Here is a 20,772-nt window from a genome sequence, read left to right on the forward strand (position 1 = left end):
TGATTACAGACCTACAGACTCATTCACAATAAAACTCATCACATTCCAAAGCCTGCAAAAACTCCACCTCTTACTGGTTGCTATTAAGGCTTAGATACAATTGTAGTGAGAATGTGTGAATTTATTTCTATTTGCGGATTTTGTAAGGAAATCATAAATGATCTCTTTGCCTGTCCAGACAATGGATATACTGACCTATAAACAATCCTCTCATAGGATAACAAGAATTCTTTGTTGCTCACAATTAAACTCACAATCCTACAATTAAATCCTACAATTAAACTAACGTTTTTTATTACACTTAAACACTTCAGAATCCTCCATGATGGTGCAGAGGACGCATCCTTTTTAAAAGCAGCCGCTACACTATTTTCCTACAGATGAGACAAAAAAAAAAAAAAAAAAAAAAAAAAAAAATCAAAGACATGAAAGTAAAGAGTGAGATAAATGATCAATTGTATAATAACTGTAGTACTGTATCCTGTAACCACTCTATATGGGATATGTGTAGATTTACTAACACAGCCACTAAAATAACTAGCGTAAAAGGTTCAATCATCACCTATTCCTCCTCATTCATTGCTGCAGGAGTTATATCTCTTTTAAGAGGTACATCCAGCTGAACACTGGAGGAACCAAAATAAAATATGTTGATCAATTCGCTAAACACCTTTAGGCCATCAAATGTGAGTATTTGTAGTTTCAAGTGGCAAGGCATTTTAATGTTAATGGACGCTGTATTAATGATGTATGTGTTTGCATAACATCTGTATGCGGCAGGGATCATATACAGAAACATATGCCAAGTATATCAGCTAGACACCTCCGAGTCTAAATGGGAGGAAGCACAGAGAATGGTGGGGAGCAGCAACGCTAAGATCCTGTGTGACCTCCCAATCCAGACAGATAAGTGGCAAACCAACCAGACAACATGACAGTCGATCAGATGAATAAAACAGCAGTGGTGATAAATGTGGCAGTCCGAAGTGATGGAAACATCCAAAGGAAGGAATGTGAAAAGTTGGACTGAAAGAAGAAGCAGAGAATAAGGTTATTCTGGAATGTTAGGGAAGGTTAACGCCAAGCTTGTTCCACTGGTGTTAAAGGCACTTGGAGCTCTAACCCTTAAGATGGAGGAGTAGCTGAAATCAATTCCATGAATGAAAACATCAAGCTCAGTGCAGAAGAGTATGACACCTGAACAGCAAAAATATTTAATGTACCACACTCTCAAACTCTCAGGCCTCTGGTAATATAATATATGGTCACCCACTGGAAGGGCCATTTACACACACACACACACACACACACACACACACACACACACACTTTAGAGACACGCATCTAGTAGAGCACTGGACCTCCTTTGGCCTTCAGAACCACAGCAGTCCTTTGTGGGATAGATTCCACTAGGTGTTTAGATCATTCTGCATAAATGTTGGCCTGTGCAGACTGGATAGCTTCGATGAAGGTACTGACATGCTCTGAACAGCCTGATATACTTTGTCCCAGACATGCTCTATTGGGTTAAGACCTGGGGACCGTGAACGCCAGGAAAGCAAGGAAAACTCGCCGGCATGTTCCTGGAACCAATCCATGACTATATGACCCTCATGTAATGGTGCATTGTCTGGTTGACAGTATAATTCTGCCATAGGGTAAATGAGCTGACATGAAGGGATAAACTTGGTCAGCCACAATGCTTATTTGTAAGATGAATAATATCATAATAGGAAGATAATTCATCACCAAACTATTCATCTTCTAATGAAATCACCTGCTATTTATTTTCTACTTCAGCCAACCATTCTGCTCATCCCACATTTACATGAATGAAAATGTCTGTTTTACTAAATTAAAGTTGATCAACACACATTTTATGTTTTCGTGTGTTCTATAACAAAAGAAGTGATATTAATTCAGATGTATCGAGAAGCACTGTTGCAATCTTTGAAGAGAAGGCAAATGCCACATGCAAACAATTCCTGTTCCTATAACGCGCCCAGTCTGTAACTCACTGGCAAAAAGTGTATGCGCGGAATCTGCGCAGATCTGTGTAACGTTTGTCCTGCTTGAACATTCCCACCGTCGGTATTCCGTGGAGCCATAGTTGCCAGATTAACTGTTTCCCGCTAAATGAGGAGAAAGCCTCTTTCAACATTTAGCCCCCTCGGTCGCAGAAAAAACGTTTGTAAGCGGTAAAACTAGCGGCAAGGAGGAACGTGTAGAAGTCTGTAATAGCAAACATTAATTTACATATTAATTTAAGCTTCCGATGGTTGGGTTTAAGGCAGTTTGAAAGGTGGTCGATTTTAGAAGACCTGGCAACCACATACGAAGCCGACCAATCACATATACCGATGAGGTGAGGAAAACGTGTAGAATTCCCAGAGAATAAGTTTACGCGGAGCCGGCTGGGACGGACGCGTCGTGAGTGCGTCGTGGGCAATAGTCGCAACTCTTTCCGCAGTACTCGGTACTGGAGAGCGGGCCGATATATATGTTGCGTCTTCAAGACGGATAAAGAGCAGACGTAGCGTCCGAAGCTGATCTGTTGTGTTATGATTAACAATCGGGGGGTCGTGGGTTGTACCGCTTAGACGCGCACAGTTGCCCCAGGCCGATAATGCCTCGGCGGGCGCTTTTGGGGCATCTACTGCGCTTGGCGGCTTTGTGGCTGCCAGCCCCCGCACTGTGTGCCAGTCCTGCGCCCAGCCCGTCCCGAACTTTAGTGTGGGGCCTCGGACTCGAAACCCACGCCGTGCTCCCTGTCCGTTTCTTCTTCATACAAGCCGTGGACAAGGCCGGGGTTAAGTAAGTAGCTCCAGATCACGCCGGAAGACGGAATTGTGCGTTAGTTTCTGCATGCAGGTACAGTTTGCGGCAGCGTTCGTCTGAGATGGTTTATTCCCTGTGCGGTTTAAACGCCGTGCACGTCGAGCGTTTTGGTGCCTTCCATGGTTATTTACTTGGTCAGAGTTCCTGCAGTGCTCCTGAAACACAATGCTTCACAATTTCAGACCCGTGGTTTGCCCGTTTGTTTAAAATGAACATTTTCTACAAATGCTTCAACGGAGGACTTGCAAAGTTCATCGCTTAAAAAAAGTCACCTAGCAAGAGAAGATTACTGGTGCTGTTTACTACATCAAAGTGCAGGTTCAGTCTGGAGCGGTTTGTAAATAGAAAGTGCACAGCCATTTGGATCTTGACACATCCCAGGATGACTGTTTTTCTTCATATTCATTAAATTAGATCAAAATCAAAGGAGGCTGAAGTGATGCAGCCTAGTTCATGGTACTGCCAACAACCTGGCATCATCCAGCTACTTGATAAGATTCTCACTTCAAAAATAAGTCATTTAAACACTTGTAGTAGGCTCTAGGCAAGAAATGTCAGAACGAGTGTCCAAGAATGTTTGTTTGAATTTACCTGGGAATATATAGTGATTCTGGCTAGAATTGTTTGGTAAAATGTCATGATCTAGTAACGTCATTTGTGTACAACTTGGAACTCAGCAGAGCTGAAAATGAAAGCGGTAGAGTGTTGGGCTGCTGCAGGGGCAAACCTGACCTTGCATGTAAGGGGCAATTATAAATTGGCCTGCCTGGCCTAATTATACATTCTGGCATGACACCTGCTTTGTTCCGATTTAATGAGTTCAGTGGAGCATAGCATCCATTCATAATGCCTTTTAATCTCTGACTAAAATGTGTTAAGTTTTAAATTTGGCTTTAAAGAAAGTTTGACGAAGATGTTTACACACATTGTGCACTTCTTTCAAATGTTACAAATTGATCGAGACGTGTTTAGCGGGCAAAGTTTGTGCTTCATTATGCTCATGTTTCCTTCAGCCTTTCCTCTGAAATATCAGTTCAGTACATCTCATCATTCATTAAATTTTATCTCAGTAAGTCTCCCAATCTGCTTTACTGTTGGCCTGTATTTACACACCCACTCATGTGTCCTTCCCTCTATCTGTTCCACTTTCTCAGTTTCACGACCTCACCGGGAGAGAACACCTTTGAGGTGAAGGTCGTGTCACCCTCTGAACCCTTCTCCAGGATCTGGGTGCAGCTGCTAGATCGTCACGATGGCTCCTTTCTGGTGCGTTACCGCATGTACGCCAGCTACACAGACCTGAACATTCATGTCCTACTGAGGAACAAGCCTGTGGCCAAATCTCCGTACATTCTCACAGGTGAAAGTCATATTTTAATGGGGGAAAAAAACTGCCTTGTGGACTATACTGCATTATGAGACCTGGATTAGAGATTTGTAGTCTGTTAAACGTAACCACTTAGTTATTGTAGTCATTGCATCTGTGTGTGTTTCTCTCTCTCATCAGGCTCAGTGTACCATGAGTCATGTGACTGTCCCGAGTCCAATGGTGCATTATGGGAGAAGTACATGCGCTGTCCCTCTTCCTTCGCTCAGATCCAGCATGATCTGTCTGTCTTCACAAGGGTGGACCTGGACCGCAATGCCGAGGAGATTCCTGTACGCTTTGGCCAGAGACAGAGTTTGTGTCACTACACCATTAAGAACAACCAGGTAGTGGGGAGAGAGTTCCCACTCTCATTTCTCATTTGTGTTGGGAACACACAATGGAAGTTATCACGTGAAACAATATAAAATGGAAAATAATTACCAGTTTAAAATGTAGTCAGACTGTTCTTTTTTTTTTTAAAGGATTTTTCTTTGTAAATTTGGCCATGAGTTTGATGCGAACACGAACAGCTTTGACAGGCGTGCGTGTGTGCAGGTCTACATCAAAACGTATGGAGAACACGTCGGCTTCAGGATCTTCATGGATGCCTTTCTTCTCTCTCTCACACGAAAAGTATGTAACAGTTGACCATTTGAACAGACGGAAATGAGATGTCTGTCCTGTTACCTGTTATGCAGAAAGGGTGTTTCTTCTGGGACACATTTCAATAAATATTTTTTTCTTCTGTGCTGAACTGTTTGACAGAAACTGACCCAGTTGTTATATCTTTTCAGTCAGCAGGGGGCACTATCACACTGCAACTATGAAAAAGGCACAGCCAAATAGGATCAAACTATAGCAATTATCTTGTACAACTAAATAAATGATGGACTAGTTGTTCAAAGCTTCGGGCGTTGATGTTTACCGTCATGCAGCGTCTTTCAGGGTCTTGCCGCTGATGTTTTTCAATGCTTTTGGATGTTTCATGCATGGAGCTGTTTTGCCCCAACCAGGAATTAATATATATAACTTTATATACTTCAGGAACATAATTTGTTTATCACTGACTTTAATTCTAATTTTTCCATGTCATCAGGTCACACTTCCAGATATCGAGTTCTTTGTGAACTTGGGTGATTGGCCTCTGGAGAAGAGGCGGGCCCCAGGGAAGCTCCACCCCATCTTTTCCTGGTGTGGGTCCAATGACACACGAGATATTGTTATGCCGACCTATGACCTTACAGAATCTGTGCTGGAGACTATGGGCCGGTATGGAATTCCCGTTGTATGTGAGCTGAGAGGCACTTTTGAGGTTTTATTTCTTTATATTTTTAAACAAAATAGACACTTTGTGGTCCTGCAGAGTAAATTACGCTGCTTGGCCAAAAAAATGTCACCACCTGGATTTAACTAAGCAAATAGGTAAGAGCCTCCCATTGGATAATTGTTACTGCATGGGTGATTTTTTCAGCTGGCAACAAGTTATTTAACCCTAACTGATGCTGTGAGTAGTTTCTTATTTGTTAAATAACCATGTCAAAAGACACATCCTGTGGTCGTGGAAAAGATGTTAATCTGCTTCAGAAGGGTCAAATTATTCGCATGCATCAAGCAGAGAAAACATGTAAGGAGATTGCTGAAACTACTTAAAACAGGTTAAGAACTGTCCAACGCATTATTAAAAAGTGGAAGGACAGTGGGGAAACATCTACGAGAAAGGAATGTGGTTGGAAAAAAAATCTTGAATAATCGTGAACGGCGATCACTTAAACGTGTGGTGAAATCAGATCGTAGTAAAACAACAGTAGAACTCATGGATATGTTTAATAGTGAAAGTAAGAGCATTTCCACACGCATAATACGAAGGGAACTCAAGGTACTGGGACTAAACAGCTGTGTAGCCTTAAGAAAACCACTTGTCAGTGAGGCTAACCGCCAAAAACGGCTTCAATTTGCTAAGGAGCATAAAGATTGGACTCTGGAGCAATGGAAGAAGGTCATGTGGTCTGACAAGTCCAGATTGACCCTGTTCCAGAGTGATGGGCGCATCAGGGTAAGAAGAGAGGCAGCTGAAGTGATGCACCCATCATGCCTAGTGCCTACCGTACAAGCCTGTGGGGGCAGTGTTATGATCTGGGGTTGCTGCAGTTGGTCAGGTCTAGGTTCAGCAACGTGTGCCCAAAGAATTCGGTCAGCTGACTACCTGAATATACTGAACGACCACATTATTCCATCAATGGATTTTTTCTTCCCTGATGGCATGGGCATATTCCAAGATGACAATGCCAGGATTCATTGGGCTCAAATTGTGAAAGGATGGTTCAGGGAGCATGAGACATCATTTTCACACATGGATTGGCCACCGCAGAGTCCAGACTTGAACCCCATTGAGAATCTTTGGGATGTGCTGGAGAAGACTTTGCACAGTGGTCCAAATCTCCCATCATCAATACAAGATCGGGGGGGGGGGGGGAATTAATGCAACTCTGGACAGAAATAAATGTTACGATATTGCAGAAGCTTGTGGAAACGATGCTATAGCGAATGCATGCTGTAATCAAAGTTAAAGGTGGTCCAATGAAGTTTGTTACCTTTTTTTTTGGCCAGTCAGTGTGTATGCAGACAAATCTCATGGCTAACGTGATAAGTATTTTACTAATTTTAGATCTTTAATTTAAACCAAAATGCAGGATGATGTTTCTTGAGCTGTAAAGCTGGAAAAATGAAACCAGATTCATAGAATAGATAAGGAGGTGCTTGCTGATTCTACCCCTTTGTTTTCTTGTAGAGTGAGTTTGGACATGATGTCAGTGCAGGGCAACACGGGTCCCCCCTGGGCTGAGAAGAACAGCACCGGCTTCTGGCGGGGCCGTGACAGCAGGCGGGAGCGCCTGGAACTGGTGAAGATGGCCCGGGCCAATCCCACGCTGATGGATGCTGCCTTCACCAACTTCTTCTTCTTCAAACACGACGAGAGCCTTTACGGACCGCTCGTCAAACACGTGTCCTTCTTTGATTTCTTCAAGGTGAGTTGGCTTGATGGATGGGTTGGATGGATTCCGTTAGCTTTGCTTCCAGCAGACGGGTGGGTAGGTGTGTTGGGTAGAAGATTGCTAGAATTTCACCCAAACTCCAAGAACCAGTGGAAATAGCATTTTATACATCATCTAATATACACTTGGTATATAGAGGACTGAGAGTAAACTTGAACTTGTCTGTAAGTATAAGTACCAGATAAACGTTGATGGGACGGTGGCGGCGTACCGACTGCCCTACCTGCTTGCTGGGGACAGTGTGGTACTGAAGCAAGAATCCATCTACTATGAACACTTCTACGCTGCGCTCCAGCCCTGGGTGCACTACATCCCTCTTAAAGCGGATCTCAGTGACCTCTTGGAGAAAATCCAGTGGGCAAAAGACCATGACGAAGAGGTACCTCCCTGCTCCCACATCCACACACACAAACGGCAGTGAAAATAAAGTTAACATCGGCGGTTAATTAGCATAGAGTGAGGATGCCATTCGTTCTGGAGAGCACAGCCCGCTTCGCTGTCGCGGGCTCCCAGCTGTGGGATCGGGCCCGCCATGTCCCAGTGCCTCTGTTGGGAGTTATGGTAAAATTGTAAAACGTCAAAAAATAAGTCTGTGTTGAAGCAGTGTTGTCTGTTCGAGGTCTGTGGTGATGTACTTATTGTTCTCAGGTTGGATATATGCCCCAAGATATCCAACCTTGCAGAATATTGTTGTTTTGTTTCATGTAAGCTTGTTTGTATTGTGGAATGTCATGGTGAAGGTTGAAAATTTAAACATTCCTTTAAAGAGTCAGTAAAGTACAGCCATAACCATAAAGAACAAAGTTGACTTATGTATGCTAAGTGTGTGTTTCCAGCTAAATGTTCTGACCTTTTCTTTATACCCCTGTTTTCTTTCGCAGGCCTTGGAAATCGCCAGGGCTGGCCAGATGTTCGCACGCACCCACCTGATGGGTGACAGCATATTCTGCTACTATTTCAAACTTTTCCAGGTAAGGATTCGTCGGCGTTAGACGGCAGGGGAAGACCAGAGGAGCCCAGCAGTGAAGAACTCGGCTGTTCTGCCGTCTTCTCAAACGCGTTTGCGGTCAGCACTCTTCTGCCTGCTGGCTTGCTCTTCTTTTTTTTTTTTTTTTTTTTTTTTTTTTTTTCTTCTTCTCCCTTTGCTGTCACTCTTTGCTTATCAGTTTGTGTATCTTATCATATGCAATCTTTATATCAATCTTTATATCTGTTTTATGTGACAAACCCAAGGTCACTGTAGAGGTAGGTCAGATGACATAAAGATGTAAAGTGACACACACACACACACCTCTGCAGAACTGAATGAACGTGTTTGTTTATACGAGCTTCGTCTTGACCTTGGGCTGTATGGTGTGAGCAGTTGGACTCATTTTCAGGGTCATCATTGCTTCCTTTTTATTGCGATGACTCTCTACATGTCGATCCAGAACTGTACAGTATGTAATATTTTTATCGCTCACACAGAAACTGGACTTGTTCTGACACCTGCTAATACCTGCTCAGTCTCTGGCGACACTGCTGTTCGTGGTGCGAATAATGCCAGTGCAGCTCCCTCTCTCCGTGCAATGGCTGTGATCAAGAATAGTCGGCCAGCAATATGCTATCCAGTCATTCTAATAAACTGGCTATACGTGCCTAAACTGGAAAACTACACCTGCAAGATTGCATAATACAGCCCTATTAGGCACTTCACCCCACATCAATTGCATCGTGATATATAGCAGCCAGGGGTTTTAGCTCTGTAGACAGAATAGAAGTGCGATTCTGTTCTTTGGCTTCAGGATCGTAGAATAAAACTGCAAAAATTAATCTTTAAACTCCTATTCTGGCTTGAAAGCACCTTTTTTGTTGTAAAACACTATGTACGTTTGGGCTGCAGTGGCCCAGAATCTCCTAGGTGTCGTTGTGGGCAATTCTGGGGTAACTATTTGACTATTTAAATGAATCCGAATGACCTGAAACAGCTGAATTCAGTAACTAGAAGGGGTGTCCAAATACTTTCGCCCATGTTTGTGTGTGTGTGTGTGCTTCCACAGCTGACCTGAAACCTCCTGTTTCTTTGGAAACGTGCTTCAGTGTAATTTGAACTACGGTGCAGGATACCTGTCCAAAATGTCTTGTTTAGACTCTCTTTGAGTACATATAATCTGTGAGCTCTGGAGAAAATGTACTAATGTTCACGTTCACAAATGCTGATCGGAATATGTCAGGTGGATTAAACGAGGGACAGAATATGTGTAAAAGTCTCAGCAAATCCTCCCCTTTAAATGGTTAAATCTCATATGGTGCCCTCCCCCGCCCCCCATCTGCATGTGTTTCCGTGACTGTCTCACAGGAGTATGCAAAGCTGCAGGTCACCGAGCCTAAAGTTCGCGTTGGCATGGAGAGGGTGGAGCAGCCTAAGGACGACCTTTTCCCATGTTACTGCCATAGAACCAAGGTGGGTGCGCACGAGCACAGTCTACGCTGCCTTGAGTTGGAGGAAATGTAAAATTAAGTTCCTCCCTGATTTTATCTTTCATGCTAAGTAAATAGAATATGCGTGGCTCCAATTGCTATTTTAGCTCAATAGTCTATGCATTTATGTAACTTAAAGGGGGAAGCATTTATCTGAAATCTGTTTTAATTTCATCAGTGTATATCACTTACTGTGCCTTTTGACTACATTAGGAAACAATTACAGTATAGCCCAGGACTATGCAAATATTTCTAATCTCTTAATATTAGTATTTCTATTTCTAATTTTTAATTATACAAGTCAACTACAAATGAAACCTGTATAAAGTGACATTCTGCCAAATGCTACCTATGCTCATTTGTGCAGAAATGTATCAGATTGACACAAGACTTCTGCTGTCTGGATGAAGCCTAAAATATTATTTAACTTGTCAGATAAAAAGACTGAAAGAGTGAAGATATTTTTAAAGGTTAAGCACAATTTTGTGACCACAGTTACATTTGGCAGATGCTCTCATCCTGAGCAACTTGCATTTTTATCAGTACACCAGTACATGTGTTCCCTGGGTTAAACCCCTGACCTGGTCTTACTTAACACCATCCTCTAGCTGTGCTACCATGTGAGCGACTGAAGCAACTGAATACACTGTGCAGGACATGAACTTTGGATGTTCTTTTTAATCTTTACGCCTACTTGGTCTGTCCTTAAAAATTCTCAGTAAATGCATACAGTATTATGGATCAGATTATTTTATTCTCCTCACATAAATCATTTTATTATAACTTTATGGCTTCCAATCCATTTGATCCAGTTGCATAACCCATTCTTCACTCACAATCACCCACTGTTTGACAAAACGCGGTCCCACAATTCAGTTTATTCCTAAAATCATATTTAAATGCAACCCTGTCATCTTGTTTCTTTCTTAGGTCAAAGATGAGCTTTGATTGTCCACACATGGGATCCTCAAATCACTGGCACACTGTTCCGATGGAACTGCATTATAAAACATTCCTGAGGACTCATCTTTGCTTGGTTGCTACAAACACTTTGTTAAACACTTTGATTAATGTTTTGACTGTCTTTGTCTATTTTCAATATTTATAAAATATGCTTTCATTTTTTTTTAATCTTGAAATTAAATAGAAACATTTATAAACCTGTGCAATCACTTTGACTTCAACCTTTCAACAAATAAGTACATATGGCTACATGGTAGCCACTGTAGAAGTAGACAACACTGTCTTATTAGTTGTCTCTGTACAGTCAGCACTGGGACATTTAACTAATAAGGGGCATCTTTTATTTTTTACTATGAGCAAGTAGCTTGACCTGGTGCCATTGTAAGTTCACAGAAAAATGGCCAGTGGTAATCAACACTCAGTTACTTGTACTTAAGTACAATGTGTTACTTTTTTCCTAACTACTTAAGTCAACTGTCAATGCACATACATTATACCTGAAAAGAAACATATACTTGGGTTAGATACATTTAATAACTTTCTTGTTCATGTTTCTGCTTAATTTTATCCTGTTATACTTCTGAGAGCAAACTTAGACTTGTGCCCCTGCGTTTAAACGTTTAAACATGGTTGACCCTTTGTTTGGTATCCTAAACCCATATGTTCAGACAAGTTGTTGCTGCATGAGTTCTGAAGGTACCTTGCAGTTTATAATCTGTGTATCAAAATGCCAGCGATATCCAAGTGTGTGTGTGTGTGTGTGTGCTATAGTTAGCCTGCACTCTTGTAGAAAGCCTTCACAGTAAATTTTGGAATGTGATTGGGGATTTGTGCCCATTTTGTCAAAAGAATATTTGTGATGTCACGCACTGATATAGGATGAGAAGTCCTGGTTCTCGACAATTAAATGCAACTAGCGATTAGGGATTCTTTTCACAATGAGCTGGTAAAACCATATCAATTCGGGCCCTTCATTCTGCATAGGGTCATGTTGGAACAGTCTAGCTGAAACTTTACTGCCGGCACGAGAATTCTTGTAGGTATTATTCTGTTACCCTGCAAACCCAGGTTTGTCCATGAGGCAGATAGGAAAATGTGATGCCTCATGCCGAAGAATGCATGTCTGGCAGCCATGTGGCAGCCAGCTCCTGGCATTGCACATAGAAATCATAGCTGCCATGGAAACCCATTTCATGACATTCACAGTCCACGAGCTGATGTTTCTTTCAGAGGCAGATTGCAGAGTGAGAGGGTGATGCAATGGAGGAGAGATGATATAAGCCTGATGAGATAGATATATATATATATATATAGATAGATAGATATAAATAAATATATCTAAGATATTTTTACATTACAGTAGCTAATGTTGTGTTAGACTTGCCTTAGCATAGCCACTGTTATAAATAGGCTTCTACTGCATATGTTTAAGCATAAGAGTCTCAGTAAACATAACCAAGTAGGAGTCATTTCATTTACCCTGATACGGAACTTTGATAGCATGTAGACTTTACAGCTGACTTAACTTGCTGAAACTCGAACGGACATGGTGAATGTCACCGAGGCAAGATTAATAACGCATATGCGTTATCTTTCGGGTATTTAAAATCAGAGAACTGTTAATCCTGTTGCGGTCGCTAAAAACACTTTGTCTAGGCGGGCTCAATACAGATTTGCCATCCTAAATGATATGCGCTTCCGCAGGAGAAAGTAAATCCTCACCCATGGAGCAAGAGGTGACCTGAACCTGAAGCACTTACGGAGTTGGTTGGCTTAGTTGACGGTAAACCATGTGTTACATGTTTAACACACCTAGGCTTGGTTTTCTAGACATGAATCAATTTTAGCATAGAATTTTATCGGTATTGATGATTCACTACTTAAAGACCATTTTAGGGCTCTAGGGCCAAGTTTCGTTCTGGAGAAACTGGCCCTTAGTGCAGAACTAGCTTTCTCAATTAAAATGAAATTATTTTGTGATTCTGTGATTCAACCAAATCTTTTTGTTGTTGTTTGCTCATTTGTTTGTTCCTTTTTAACTTTGGACTTCCTGGGCCATGCCGGTTGTCTGCCAGGTCGCTCGCTGGGAGCGCCGTCCTGAGGTCTGCTGTGTGTGTCCTTCCCACTGCATCCTCCGGGCCAGTTCAGCACAGTGAGGTCATCGGAGTACTGTCCCATGTTCCTGTGTGTCTGCAACAGTGAACGACACGTGCAGTTGAGTAAGTGTGCGTCTCTGGAGTGCCGATGTGTTGGGAAGATATAAGTCAGAGCACTGATCTGCACAAAGACTCTTCATTAGGATACGGGCAGGAAACTGATGAACACTCTGAACAAAAGCAAGAAAGGCAATGTCATTGGATCAAAACATGAAGATCAGTCTTTTTTTCTTAATACATATAACTGAACATTTGTGATTCGATGATCATTGAATTTTTGTATCCAAACCGAAAATGATCCAGAGATGAATTAGTTATGGTCTGAGGTTTCTGACCACCGACGTCAAAGTACTCTCTGATCTGTAAAGTCAAATCAGTAACATCTCCCCAAAGTTTTGGTTTGGGAACTAGGAATGGTCATCTTGAAAAATAAAATAAGAGGTTGAAGTGGATCTGCTGGTGAAGCATGCTACTAACTCAAAGACCACGTGCTTCCTTCTTAGGAACTTTTGGAAAGTATCGTAGTGAAGATGGCGAGCCCGAGTGGGGTGCACTGGGTTGAGGGGGGCCAGCCATGGTCTGACAGTCAAGGGGAGATCCAAAGAGTCTGTGCTGGATGCACCCGGATACAACAGCACCTCTGAGGATACCGTGCTGTCATGGTGTGAGTTTCATTTCAGCTTTGGGAAGACACTGCTCCCACCACCCAACCTAACACACACGAGTAGTGCGAGCAGTAATTACTGGGGGGTACTTCCTCCCTCCCCCTCAAAACTACACCTATGATTAAGACACTAGGGTCCTGACATGAAAATACTTTAAAGCAATCAAAACTAAGTCACCTGTACAGTTTCTTTCCCAGTGTCACATCTATGCTGAAATGAGCATCCTGCCCTGACAACTCACCAATCCAGCTGAAAATCACAGGACTGTTATTACAGTCAGAGTGCCTCGCCCAGTCTGCAGTACTGATCAGTGTTGGTTACGTATTACAGTCAGAGTGCCTCGCCCAGTCTGCAGTACTGATCGGTGTTGGTTACGTATTACAGTCAGAGTGCCTCACCCAGTCTGCAGTACTGATCGGTGTTGGTTACGTATTACAGTCAGAGTGCCTCACCCAGTCTGCAGTACTGATCGGTGTTGGTTACGTATTACAGTCAGAGTGTCTCACCCAGTCTGCAGTACTGATCAGTGTTGGTTACGTATTACAGTCAGAGTGCCTCGCCCAGTCTGCAGTACTGATCGGTGATGGTTACGTATTACAGTCAGAGTGCCTCGCCCAGTCTGCAGTACTGATCAGTGTTGGTTACGTATTACAGTCAGAGTGCCTCGCCCAGTCTGCAGTACTGATCGGTGTTGGTTACGTATTACAGTCAGAGTGCCTCACCCAGTCTGCAGTACTGATCAGTGTTGGTTACGTATTACAGTCAGAGTGCCTCGCCCAGTCTGCAGTACTGATCGGTGTTGGTTACGTATTACAGTCAGAGTGCCTCACCCAGTCTGCAGTACTGATCAGTGTTGATTACGTATTACAGTCAGAGTGCCTCGCCCAGTCTGCAATACTGATCGGTGATGGTTACGTATTACAGTCAGAGTGCCTCACCCAGTCTGCAGTACTGATCAGTGTTGGTTACGTATTACAGTCAGAGTGCCTCACCCAGTCTGCAATACTGATCAGTGTTGATTACGTATTACAGTCAGAGTGCCTCGCCCAGTCTGCAGTACTGATCAGTGTTGATTACGTATTACAGTCAGAGTGCCTCGCCCAGTCTGCAGTACTGATCGGTGTTGGTTACGTATTACAGTCAGAGTGCCTCGCCCAGTCTGCAATACTGATCAGTGATGGTTACGTGCAACAATAAGATTAGCATAGGATGGTCCCATTTTATTACCCATACTAACTCCTCTTATTTGTGAGTAGTACTTGGTGTACAAAGGTAAAACAAGTTCTGATGGTCTTAAGAGAATATCTGTGGGAGGTTTTTTTTCAGGTCTTGCAGCAAGAAAATGTTTTAAAGCTCTAAAACCATATATTTTAACGTCCATTGAAAAAATGAGGCAGTGGGCAGGTAGCGTTTGTTCTTTCAGGTATTCAAGGATTTGTAGAAAGTGTGTGACATGTATGGATTGAATTCACACACACACACGCACTCACACACACACGCACGCACACTCACACACACACACACACATATATATATATATATATATATATATATATATATATATATATATATATAACTACTACTGTAACAGCAGTGTACTGTAGTAAAAGTTGCCTGTTATCTGTCAGGAGTGGCACCCAATGTGGTCTTCTGCTCCTGTAGCCCATCTGATTCAAGGTTCAATGTGTTGTGTGTTCAGAGATGCTCTTCTGCATACTTTGGTTGTAAAAGGTTTCAGGGATTGTCCGTTTTATTATCTTAAACCAGTCTGGCCATTCTCCTCTGACCTGGGGCATCATCAGGATATTTTCACCCATTGAACTGCCGCTGAGTTGTCTTTTTTGGATCATTCTCTGTAAACTGTACAGAGGTTTGTGCATAAAAATCCCAATAGAACAGCGGTTTCTGAAATACTCAGATCAGCTTGCCTAGCACCAAAAACCATGCCACATTCAACGTCACTTAAATCACATTTCTTCCACACTTTGATGCTTGGTTTGAACTTTAGCAGGCAGTCTTGACCATTTTGCTGCCACGTGATTAGCATATTCAAAATCTTAGTAAAGTACACAGATTTTCCAGACAAAGAGCACATTTTGGTCCTTTATCAGCTCTACAAGCAAAGTGCTTCTGTCCGAAACGTTCTGTATCTCTGGAGCTCTGTACTTTACTACAATGTTGAACATATATCTCTCTCGCTCTCTCTCTTTCTGTGTGTGTGTTTGATCGTGTTTAAACAAAATATCATATATATTGATATTGATTTAATCTTAAAATGGGTCTGGGCAACTTTCCCGGGATCTTTCACATGCGCGTTGCTTACAGATGTGTTTGTCAAAGTTGCAGAAAGTGTTGTCCCCTCTCAGGCTCAAATCGGTGGGGTCTGGCAACCGATGTGACGTCACGCTTTTACCAAGCCTTTCTCTTCCTGGTCGCCCGTGAACGCGATGGTGGAGCCCTGGAACAAAGTCAACCTTCCGTGTCCGAGTGCTGTGTCCTCATGTCAGATCACGTTTAACGACACTACGGGTATAGTTTACGTTGCGTTACACACGTGCGGCATTACACGCGTTCCCTAGCTGCAGCTAGGAGAGCATGCTGGCTACGTTACCCACGTGGGTTTGCGGCACTGCGCGATGCATGTTACGTTTTAATCTGCTCTCGCGCTTATGTTTGCTTTGACGGTGTTTTGCATGTCGCAGCCAGTATAACCGAGTGTCTCGTGGCGCACTGCGAGGACGCCCTGCAGCTGCTGTGCAGCGACGTGCTGCGGACGGAGATCCGCGTCCTGTACGAGATCATGTACGTGGTGAACAACAGCTTGAGAAAACACAAGCCTTTCCGGGCCATAAAGCAGGTCTGTATGTGGGACGTTCTGCTGGTGAGGTCCGTCGTCATTTCAGCGATTAATGCTCAGCAAATGAAGACCTTGCGAAGTGACCGTGTTCTGTGTTCGGCCGCAGGTTGAGCAATGCATAAATCGGTTAAATGAAATGAAATTGCAGAGAGCGTTACAAGATGTGGAGGAGCTATGTCCAAACAAAACTCAGAGGTAAGTGCGTGCGTGCGTGCGTGTGTGTGTGTGTGTGTGTGTGTGTGTGTGTGTGCGCGTGCGCCCTGCATATATAGTTTATGTTGTAACTTAGTGTTTTGGCTTCAACACATCCTAGCAAATCCATCACGGTTTGCAACGGTGTCTGTTGTTCTTGCCTTGATGCAGGGATGAAGGAGTGGAGTTCGGACATTGCAGCGTTCCCAGCCAGCCTGTGCTGGAATGGTTTTGTCTGAAGTTGTTGGGAGCATCCAGCCTTGTGGCGCGGACCCTGGACCAGTGCACCATAGCCTTCTCGTATCCTTCACTGCTCACACAAAGTGCATTTGGACTTTACACACACAGTGTGGCTGTACATAAATTTTGACTTGTTTCAGAACCTGGGGGAATGAAATGTGAGGTGGTGGTGAGAGAAATTTTGAAACTCGGGTTTCAGATGACCCCATCAACTTGAAAGGTTGGAGCTGCAACAGAACAGGACCAAAGCTTCAAGCCCCTTTACTAGCGATACATTTGTGTTGATGGGTGTATGTTAGACTGAAAATGACAGAACGAGATATTTAATGTATGTATGTATGGTTTGTCTGGCTTTGCTTGTGCTGGATACAGAGCCTTGACTCCTCCCCCCTAAAGACTAACCAGGCAGCATCTTTATTTGGCTGAGTTCATCGTGCTGAACTTGGTGCTCACAAGCATGCTCAGTCGACTCTGGTAATTCCAAAGCTGTGATTGTCATCTTATCAAGCAAATTATTAAAGGATGGGTAACTGTTTGTAAACCCAGTCCCTATTGGAATTATGTTGGAATTATGGTTTCCTATAATTTAAGTTTGGGTGTAGTACATTCGTTCTGATGAGCTACTTGGCGGTCGATTGGCTTAAACATAAGTAAATCATTTAAGCTTTCAAAAATGCACTAAATCAGTTTTCAATGTGACAAAACATAAAATGCATGTGTCTACTAAAATATTGAAAACTACATTTAAAAAAAAATGTCCTTTGTGTTTCCACAGTCTGTTTTGTTGGATACATCCATGCCACTAGATACATCACTAGACTGTTTAAGCCTTTAAAAAGTGAAACTGCATATAAGGGAAATCCCTACTAGTTCAATGTAAATTCTGGAAAAAAAACAACAATTAAGGATTGGGTTGAAAAATGGCTAACGCATCCTTTTTTCATAATAAAAATGGGCTTGCTGAAAAATCCTGTAAAATTAAAATGCTGTTTAATTTGAATAGGTTTTTCACCCCACCTTGCATTCATCATATCTAGGGTGTTCTTCAGAGGTATCCTGAGAACCCTGGTGCCTGTGTACCAGAGGGCTATAGAGCTCCGCCTGGAGGTGGCCCAGTGTCGGCCCATGGCCTACCTGACTGACTTCCCCCTGCCTGAGAACCTGCAAGCCTTCCTAGGCCCTACACGTGCTGATCTGCTTCAGGAGGGGCACAGAACGGAGCCCTCTGGGCTAGAGAGACGCTCCAAACCTTCTCTCCTCGACAAGCTGTTTGAGGCAGGTGAAAGGGAACGCCCGGAAGAGCAAGGGATGTCCAGTGTGCTTGCTAGTGAGGGAATGGAGTCTAGTACGGATCTAGGGAGGGCCGTTTTACGACGAGGTCCTCATCACTCCCGTAAGTCTGCCCTAGTCAAAGATTGTCCCTCTGTCATTCCTCACTTGTGATGTGGTTTAAAGATGTTACGTTTTTCACACGTTACTTTTTATACGTTGTCTTTTATTCCCCCCCAGCATTGGACATAAAGTTGATGCTTCAGCGAATCCATGGCGGTTCCAAACAGGTATCAATGTTTTATTTTGTCTTCTTTGATCTTGGATGAATGACCAGAGATGGAGGACTATGAATGTATGACTTGGCACAATTGAAGGAATTTTGGGCATTTGTACATGCAGGCTGTCACGTAGGGCAGTGGTAGCTTAGTGGTTAAGGTACTTGACTTGTAATTAGAAGGTTGCTGGTTCAAGCCTCACCACTGCCAAGTTGCCACTGTTGGGCCCCTGAGCGAGGCCCTGTGTTCTCAAAAAATTCCCCCAACACCCCTCCCCCTCAGCATGCAGCAGAAGTGACCGTATCGCCAGCGCAGTGGGGTGTGTCCAAATCGGCTGTAGAAAAGCAGAAGAGGACGTTGTTGAAGCGTCTAAAGGCGGCATCCTCCTTTAGCGACATGGCCGTCCTCCTCGAAGACGTGATGGGCTGGTGCCGGAGGTGGAAATTGCATCAAGAGCGTCGGCACCTTGCCTTTGTACTCCTTAGGTGTCGGAGGATGAAGGCCCTGGAGTGTGAGGGCATCAGGTATGGCTGATCTAGACTAATGAGCAGGTGCTACACACCTCATGCAAAAATTGCATAAGCACTTCTGTTTTGGCCACATGGCTAGTGTTGGATCTGGAAATGGCATGTGTATACTCCACAAAAACCTATGCTGAGGTAAATTGTTTTTAAATAATTTTGTGTATTACATAAAAAAAAATTAAATCTTGCATTTAGCATAAACTCTTTAGATACGTGTGCAAGGATTGGATGTGCAGTGATTGATGATTTATTTGTTTGTCTGTCCATGTTGTCCAGTGTGCAGAAGAAACTCCGGAGAACTTGGCTAAGTGTTCGCCGTGTGATGCTTAAAGGAACCTCCCTGCCAAGATCCTCTCCTTACTTTCGCTGGAGAACTCGGGGCTTCCTCAGAACACGTTTCACAATTATGGCACGTTATCAAAGTGTCAGGAACCGATTTAGGGTTAGAACACGGTCTCAAATAGCCAAAGACCTTTTTGGTGCAACTGACAAGTCATCACAGAAATACAAAATGGACTCAAATATTTCATCTTTCCAAACAAAATTCTTTAAAAGTGGGGGGTCAGGACGTGAGGTGGTACTCATTCCCAAGGAAAAACAAAAAGAGACAGAGAAAGCTAGTATGGTGCCTAACGATGAGATTGATGATATCTTCTCATCACTTGGGTTTTAATGTTATGGATATAGAGATTTTATTTAGAATTAAAAATCGCTATCTACAAATAACAAACTTCACTGGGTTTGTGTAAAGAATGTTTGGCTCATATTAACACATTCAGATTTCAGACGTATTCGTATTCCAGCTGAAAACATTCTGTACTATTCCGTTAGCTTTCCTAAAATGTGAAAACATCCTGCAGTGTAAAGATGTAGTAATGCAATTGCTGAGATTCCCCCTGTAATGAGTGCAGGTCTGTTTAGAGCAGGGAAGAAGACTACTGCAATTCCTGCACCTTTTTCTGATCACGTGTACTCATTGAGTGCCCTTGTTATGACACATGTGAATTTACAGACAGTGTTTTCCTGTAAATCCCCACCCACAATATACCAGAGTGCTCTTGCAAAACTAGATCGGGCTGTTTGCTCAGTTCTAGTTCAAAGATTTTATCACCTACTACTTCACTTCTGCACACCCATAATGAAGAAGTAGTCATTTTTGAACAAATACAGCGTTTGTGTGCACTATATGACTGCAGGAAAACTTTTTCCACCTTTCAGTTTAAAGAAAAGCATCAATAACTTATTATATGTCCTCTTCTATTTTAAAAATAATGTTCTATTCATTATATAGAGTGCAATTGTTAACTGGATTGAAAGTAATAGCATCACAGTCTTTCATGTGATATATGAAGATATATAGTATACCTATTAATGTTTGTCTAATATTTGTCTCATTATTTCTGACTCTTTACCAATCCTGGTTCTACATGAAAAACAACTATATATTTTAATTGAATGTTAAATGTCACATCTACAAATATCTTAATAACAGTACAATATTAAATCAGTATGTGATGTACATGACTCCTAGATTTTTTTTTTCTTTAATAATCGAACTTTAATAATCATTATCCAATAAACCAAAAATAACTTTTATATGAAAAAATATGCAGTTTCTTTAAAAGAAAGTATTCTTTTTTTTTTTTTGTCTAACAGGCTCATGTTAAGCACTCCATTGTCCAGGCAATTGTGAATCTTGTGATGTTGATTTTCAAAAATTACATTTACAGCATTTGGAAGACAACCTTTTCTGGAAAGTCTTGCAGAAATTCCTTGTAATCTGTATGATGATAGCGTCATGTAAGCATAGATAATATAATTATGCATTATAATCAAATCATTGCCTTTGCTGTGACAATAATAAATTGAGTGTCAATATTGCATTTACGTTCTTCATGCAAGTGTCCT

At 42.4% G+C, this 20,772-nt stretch overlaps 2 protein-coding genes across 3 annotated transcripts; both read left to right on the forward strand.

Moving 5' to 3' along the window:
- The first annotated feature begins 2,363 nt into the window (after positions 1 to 2,363).
- On the forward strand, positions 2,364 to 10,885 carry poglut2 (protein O-glucosyltransferase 2). Of its 2 annotated transcripts, none has more exons than XM_027032764.3 (10): positions 2,364 to 2,814; positions 3,993 to 4,198; positions 4,346 to 4,497; positions 4,763 to 4,840; positions 5,304 to 5,476; positions 6,996 to 7,233; positions 7,430 to 7,639; positions 8,142 to 8,231; positions 9,599 to 9,703; positions 10,651 to 10,885. In XM_027032764.3, exons 1-10 carry the CDS (start codon positions 2,627 to 2,629, stop codon positions 10,666 to 10,668), a joined length of 1,458 nt encoding a protein of 485 aa, XP_026888565.2. In that variant the 5' UTR covers positions 2,364 to 2,626; the 3' UTR covers positions 10,669 to 10,885. The 2 variants fall into 2 exon arrangements, with proteins under 2 accessions (XP_026888565.2, XP_026888559.2); XM_027032758.3 differs by having other exon boundaries at positions 2,367 to 2,814; positions 4,346 to 4,551.
- Positions 10,886 to 13,396: 2,511 nt separating this feature from the next.
- Positions 13,397 to 20,747, forward strand: rmp64 (ribonuclease MRP subunit p64). The gene is made up of 10 exons (XM_026995865.3): positions 13,397 to 13,503; positions 15,871 to 16,033; positions 16,207 to 16,361; positions 16,468 to 16,556; positions 16,725 to 16,853; positions 17,190 to 17,267; positions 17,831 to 18,186; positions 18,303 to 18,352; positions 18,623 to 18,864; positions 19,141 to 20,747. The coding sequence occupies exons 2-10, from the start codon at positions 15,952 to 15,954 to the stop codon at positions 19,535 to 19,537; spliced, it is 1,578 nt and encodes a 525-aa protein (XP_026851666.2). The 5' UTR covers positions 13,397 to 13,503; positions 15,871 to 15,951; the 3' UTR covers positions 19,538 to 20,747.
- The last annotated feature ends 25 nt before the right edge of the window (positions 20,748 to 20,772 follow it).

Source organism: Electrophorus electricus, chromosome 9 (genome assembly GCF_041902795.1).
Source record: "Electrophorus electricus isolate QZ-2024a chromosome 9, ASM4190279v1, whole genome shotgun sequence".
Lineage (NCBI taxonomy): Eukaryota > Metazoa > Chordata > Actinopteri > Gymnotiformes > Gymnotidae > Electrophorus > Electrophorus electricus.

Excerpts from the sequence above, each read along its gene's own strand:
- poglut2 (XM_027032758.3), top strand. The coding sequence starts at position 2,627 with ATGCCTCGGCGGGCGCTTTTGGGGCATCTACTGCGCTTGGCGGCTTTG. Across the intron at positions 2,815-3,992 it reads GTGGACAAGGCCGGGGTTAA|TTTCACGACCTCACCGGGAG; the intron begins GTAAGTAGCTCC and ends CCACTTTCTCAG. Across the intron at positions 8,232-9,598 it reads ACTATTTCAAACTTTTCCAG|GAGTATGCAAAGCTGCAGGT; the intron begins GTAAGGATTCGT and ends ACTGTCTCACAG.
- rmp64 (XM_026995865.3), top strand. The coding sequence starts at position 15,952 with ATGGTGGAGCCCTGGAACAAAGTCAACCTTCCGTGTCCGAGTGCTGTG. Across the intron at positions 16,557-16,724 it reads TGTCCAAACAAAACTCAGAG|GGATGAAGGAGTGGAGTTCG; the intron begins GTAAGTGCGTGC and ends GCCTTGATGCAG. Across the intron at positions 18,865-19,140 it reads CTGGAGTGTGAGGGCATCAG|TGTGCAGAAGAAACTCCGGA; the intron begins GTATGGCTGATC and ends CATGTTGTCCAG.